The 6,000-nt window shown below is 37.6% G+C and overlaps 1 protein-coding gene across 1 annotated transcript in view; it reads left to right on the top strand.

Annotated features, from left to right (window-relative positions):
• Positions 1-11: 11 nt before the first annotated feature.
• ZFYVE16 (zinc finger FYVE-type containing 16) overlaps positions 12-6,000 on the top strand; it is a 28,227-nt gene continuing 22,238 nt past the window's right edge. Inside the window, exons 1-3 of the mRNA XM_019610631.2 lie at positions 12-1,817; positions 2,008-2,288; positions 2,702-4,132. Of these exons, the coding sequence (XP_019466176.1) occupies positions 1,748-1,817; positions 2,008-2,288; positions 2,702-4,132 (1,782 nt within the window). The 5' untranslated portion in view covers positions 12-1,747. The remainder of the gene's footprint in view (positions 1,818-2,007; positions 2,289-2,701; positions 4,133-6,000) is intronic.

Raw genomic sequence — 6,000 nt, 5'->3', positions numbered from 1 at the left:
CCCCCCCCATTATCCCAGACCCAGTGTCTGCCATCCCTTATTTTTCAAACAACTTCTACATTCTCACTTCTGTAAACTATCTCTAACTACTCCCCCCCCATCCTTAGTCCCTGTGAAGCTTTTATTTCTCTTTTACTCTTTTACTGCAGAGCCCTTCTCACCCTTCAGTTGGGGCAAAAGTGTCTTCTGCTCAGCTATTTGGTGTTATAATCAAATAATGCAAATAGTATGTGTAATTCAAAATCCATTATTTGCTCAGAATGAAAAATGCTATGCATAATCCAGAAGTCTTTTAAAGTGCAGGGTAAAAATAGTTGAAATTATTACTTGCCTCTTCCTGGTAAATTTTATGAAATATCACAGAATTCTTTGTAAAAGCTTCAGATGTCCCCGTGGTAAGTAAATAAAACTCATTTCAGAGGCGATCCTTATGTCTTCTTTATTGCTGGTAGCCATCTGTTTTGTTGATGGTTAGGTTTTTTGTTTTGCTTTTAAATTATTGTGAATTTTAATGTATTCAGCATTCTGATTACTGTAAATTCAGAGCTTAATTTACAGGGATGTAAGTTGGTGTTTTATGTACAACTAAGAGTCAAGTAGAAGGATTTACAAGTCCTTCTCAGGACATTGTGCCATACTAGAACCTTTCACTTTGTAGGCCTGTTCTTAAACAAAAAAAAAAAAAGTGGATGACTGTCTATCCTTTTAGAAATTTTCCTTTGGCTTTTTGTTGGATTAGGCAAGAGTGACTGCTGACACAAAGACCTGGGGAGCATGGAGCTGGGGACTGGTGAATGTTCTGTGACTGCGTCTTTTAGTCATGGCTGCTACTCCAATAGTTCTAAAAGAAGTTGTGCCTGAATGTTGTGTCAGAAATCCCCACAGAGAATAAGCTCAGGATTATGTATTTCTTAAACCTCTGTTTTCTCATAAACCTTCAGTATTTGTACTTTATATAATCTTTTTTAGTAACTTTTGACAATCAGTTTTGTTAGTATCCATAAGCGTGTGCTGTAAAGATGAGATCTGCAGTTTTTATATATATAAGCTATTTTAGCGTGAGCTGTTTTAGCATCTTCCTGAGTAGCAGGAAAACAAGGCAGACCTTCAGAGGTCCGGTTTCCAGACACCAGAACTAAAGAAATCTGAGTCCCTTTGGGTTACTTTCAGGTAAGGTAGGTAGCATCTTGATTATATGACAGGTAATTGCATGTTATGGGTATTTAGAAGTGAAAAAGATGTAGGATTAGGAAGCTTCTCAAAGTGATCAAGAACGCATAACATCTCATTTGGAGACTGAAAGTCTTCATTAAACAACTGGAACAAAGTTTTATGATGCAGACTGTGCATTGCAAATTGCTTTCTGGTGAGTTGCGAGGTATCTAAAATGAAACTTTTTTCTTTCTTAATGCTTTTTTGCAGGTCTCATAGAAGGTTAATGGGCTTTGTGTTCTGGGTAGGACGGAGATGAACTAAGTTACCATGCTACTTTTTTTTTTTTCTGGTCTTGAAGGAAAAATTAAGAGGAATTAAAGGCAAGTCATTGAGCATGAAGTACATAGAAGCTGATGGATTGCAGTCATCTGTATAACATTTTGTTTTATAGATAGAAAATTTTCATTAAAATACTTCCTGAAAGTTACTGTCTAATAATAGAAACACTTTGTGAGTAGCAAAATATGAGTGAATCATTGCATTTTTCTTTTCAGGTTTGAGAGGCCTAAAGCCAGACTAGAACTTAAATAGAATGGATACATATTTTAAAGCTGCAGTCTGTGACTTGGACAAACTACTGGATGAATTTGAACTGAATACAGGTTAGTAACTGTGCTGCTTTCTACTACATGTGGTAATATTGGTCAAGTGACTGTTACAGGGAATTTGAAAGTAATAAATGGTAAATTAAAGCTTATGGTAGTGAATAGATGAAATTTGGAGTACATACACTATAGAAACACTTAAGTCTTATAAACTTTGCTTTTGATCTTTTTTTTTTGCTTAAAATAGATGAATGCGACCTCTCCAGAGCTCCTCAAAATCCATATGATTCAAAACATTGTTCCCTTCCTCTGGATTTGGGTTTCTTGCAACGCGTATACCCAACACAAAAACTACAGGAGAATGCTAACAGCTGTACTGCGTCAGAAGAAATCTCTCAAGCCAGCCACACCAGACCAAATGAAGGGATCCCGAATTGTTCATCACAAAATGAGAGGAGTGTTTCTGGGCTTGATATTTTGACCATTGTGAACGATGCTTCCTCAGAAGGATGTCAGGGTTCAAACCTGGGAAGTAGTATACCTATGTGTGATCTTGTTAATGACATAAGTAACTTGATCCGTTCAGCAGGTACTAACGTAAATACTCAAAAATTGCAGCCAGGTGACTTATTGTAGTGAAGACTGTTTGAGTGGCTTTGGCAAATCTTGCATCCCTCTCCCTGATTGTGTATTTTCATTGGGTTGCAGAGGTGTTTCATGTACAGAGCAGAATGATGGGGACTCAATGCTACACCATTCAGGACCTCTTAAAACAGAAGAGAGTAATCAATTAGCTTTAAGATCAGATGTTTTTAGTAAAGCAGAGGTTTCAGATCTGTGTGATTATCACTTCACTTTAAAGATACAGTCGTGTATTGAAGTATTTGATCATCTTGAACAAACCGCTCATCCTAATACTGCGTGTCTCTGAAACATTACAGAATTCAAATGTGTACGATCCCAAAGATGAGACAGCATGTGAAAAATTGCCTTCTGAGCCACAAGATGGAAGCACGTGCTCTCCAGGGAGCGAAGAGATACATGGAGGAAATACTGCAGAATGTGTAACCTTGGAAGATCAGTGTAAAATGGAATCCATGCCTTCAGATCTGCCACATAAACATCAGTTGGACAAAAACCATGGAACATTACCTGAAAGTCATGCTTTACAAGGCTCCACATGTCAAACAGGGGCTGAAGTAGAACTAGAAGAGCAAATTACAGAAGAGAATGTAGGTAGAGAAAAAGTTGCTGGCAGTGAAGTACTAAACAGTGCTTTACCTTTATGTGAATCAATGGAGGATATCCAGACGTCACTGCCACATCTTCCATCACTTCCTGTATCTCCATGCGGTTCCTCAGTTGTAACAGAAGAAAAAGTTAATTCTCTACCTCAGAATGAAATAGCAGAGGTTATTAGTGACACTTTAACAAGTGATCTCTCTGATTGCGAGTCCTGCAAAGAGACTGACTTATATGAACAGGAAGGATATCTAACTAAAATCAACCAAATTATTGTAGAAAAAAGAGATGGAGAGACATGTAATACTGAGAATGTAATTGATGATAGTGATTCTGATCAAGTCAAAGCTATTGTTTCTAATTTTATGGAATATGAAGCTGAACCATATGGCATTGATCTAGACTGTTACTACGATGAAAGTGTTAGCCAAACTGTAGCTGACTTTACTGTTGAGGAGAATATTATTGAAAGTAATACCCTTGTAAGTGATGCAGAGCTTGATGAATTCTTGTATGGGCAAAGTCATCTGTCCAGTTCATTGAATTCTTTAAGCAATAGTAATAACTTAATGGCAGCTGACACAGAAGTGAATTTGAGAGATGAGAACCTGGATTTCACACAGGTTACTGAAGAACATGCTCCGACAAAACTGGAGGATATAACTAGCATTAGTAGTAATCTTGAAGTCTCTCTTGCCCATAAGTTGAAACCTCCCCCAGAGGAGAATGCATTTCATATTCAAAATGTGACTGAGCATGATAGTGAGGCGCAAGTTTCAAAGCTTCCTACTGAAGGTGCAAGACCAAAGCTGTTGTGTGACAGTACACAAGGAGATGTTGGTCAGAGCCAGTTGAATCAAACACATGTGGTTGAGAGAGCAGTTACTCCAGAAGCTCCTTTCTCAAGGAACAGCATTACTTCTGATGAAAATTCTGAACCTGCGGGGGAAAGTGGCACTGAAGCAGGAAAAAGTCAAACTTTTCAAAGTGTAGAATCACTAAAAACACCTGCAGCTCTTCTGCAGAAACAGCCGTTGTGGGTTCCTGATTCAGAGGCACCCAATTGCATGAACTGTCAAGTGAAGTTCACATTTACAAAAAGACGACACCACTGTCGTGCATGTGGAAAAGTAAGTTGTTGGTGAGGGGTTCTTTTGTTACTGTAAGCAAATTTACTCTGATTTAGGGATAAGCAGAATGCAAAGAGAAAGATGAATTATGTCAACATTCTAAGGTTTTCTGTTTTATTTTTTTTTCTAAATTTTACAGAGTTGGACTCCTAGAAAAGACTACAATAAGTAAAAAAAGACTTCCTTGAAAATAAGAACATTTTCCTTGCATACCTTTATCTTCCATAACTGGTTAGGCTACTGTTCTTTTCTTGTAACATGGAAGATATGGCACTAACAATAACTGCAGTGCATACTGAATCAGTTTATTACTTACTTTAGATTAAGCTTAAGTATTTAGGCATCAAAAATTTAGGCAGTGAGGGTAATTAGAATTCATAAAAGTGATTATGATAGGTGAAAAACAGTATCTATTACTCTAGAAGAATATATGTTCTTTCAAGAGCTGTCACAGAAGCAGCCATGCAAAGGACTTACAGTCTGTTGTGCACAGTTAAATGTCTGCACAGTTCCCCAAGGGAGTTGTCAGGGAGGGGAGAGGGAAGTATGCTGCTTCTGCTGAGTGAATGGTACCCGTTAATTGAGCAAGGAATCTGTAGGCTTATCTATTTTTCTAGCCTGTGGTTGTCTGCAGTGAGCAAATAATGCTGAAGTTTGTTTTTAATCAAAAATAAATTTCTTTGTGTGTTATTGCAGCTTATATACTGGTGCATAAATACAAATATAATACTGATGGAACTGACTTTTTTTTCAGTGTTCCTCTTCAGCTTTATGGATGAGGAGATAGTGCAAAGACTAGACTTATTAGCTTCTCATTTTAAAAGACATCTGGAGTGGCTTGTTGTGTTGTTTTTTTTTTTTCTGCAGAGTCCCTCTTCTAGTACTGTGTATTGAAAGCATAGTCCCCATTTTCTTCTGTCACAGCAGACCTATAGAAAGTGTAGATATGCAGTGGGGCCAAGAAAATGAAGCTCTTATTGTGACATGCTAGGTGTTATCGAACTTGGGCAGATATATATCCTACTAAAATTTTATAACAGTTTAAAATACGGTTCTTTAGAGTATGCTTTTGAACTTCTTGAAGTTCTTGTTTATATTTACTATGAAGCTTATTGCCTGTCTTCTGGAGGTGGGAATAGAATCACCCTCTAGTGCTCACTGCTGCTTATAGTTAACTGCTATTACTGTTAATCCAGTGTGTTAACAGCAAAGTGTCTTTGCATAAAAGCAAAGTAATTCAGGGTGCATCACAATGCTTGTGCATTCAGAAAATAAGTGAAGGCAGTACAGATGGTGTAACTGTTAGAGATAACGGAGTGCTAAGCAGCTGTAACTGTCATAGCTTTTCTGAATGTGTAATACTGTTTTGCTACTTGTTTTTAAAAACAAAGTCTACTTTTTTCGTGGACCCACATTTAGTTGCAGTGTTTGCTGCCAGCTTGAGGAGGAACAGGTAGAAATTCACAATTGTTCTCTGTGAAGTGTCCTAGAATTGTTTAATTTTTATGTAGTCCTATAGATTTATTGTTATCAGGGAAAGTGTCAGAACTTGGGAATTCTGGCTTCTGTGTTGGAGGAATCTGTAAGGTAGCAATAATACCTGCTTTCTCTCCCATCTGCAGCACACAGGGTCAAATTCTCATCTACATTTCTGTAATTGTTTCTTTTTGATGTGGTACATTTTCTCTTTGTAGTCCAACTAGATTTAATTTAAAAGTGAGTAGACTCGCTTTCATAGCCATTGCTCTGTTGCACTATCTGTCCCTTAGTTTGCTTCCACCTCTTGTTTCTTGTGCATTGAGATTGAGGTGATGCCTTTGTTGAAGTTCCTGGTAGCACCAAGTGTAAGAGAATGGCACTTGGCAAAG

The sequence above is a fragment of the Meleagris gallopavo genome, chromosome Z (genome assembly GCF_000146605.3).
Source record: "Meleagris gallopavo isolate NT-WF06-2002-E0010 breed Aviagen turkey brand Nicholas breeding stock chromosome Z, Turkey_5.1, whole genome shotgun sequence".
NCBI classification, from domain to species: Eukaryota; Metazoa; Chordata; class Aves; order Galliformes; family Phasianidae; genus Meleagris; species Meleagris gallopavo.
Note: the sequence above shows the minus strand (reverse complement) of the source record. Positions and strands in the feature narration are given on the sequence as shown.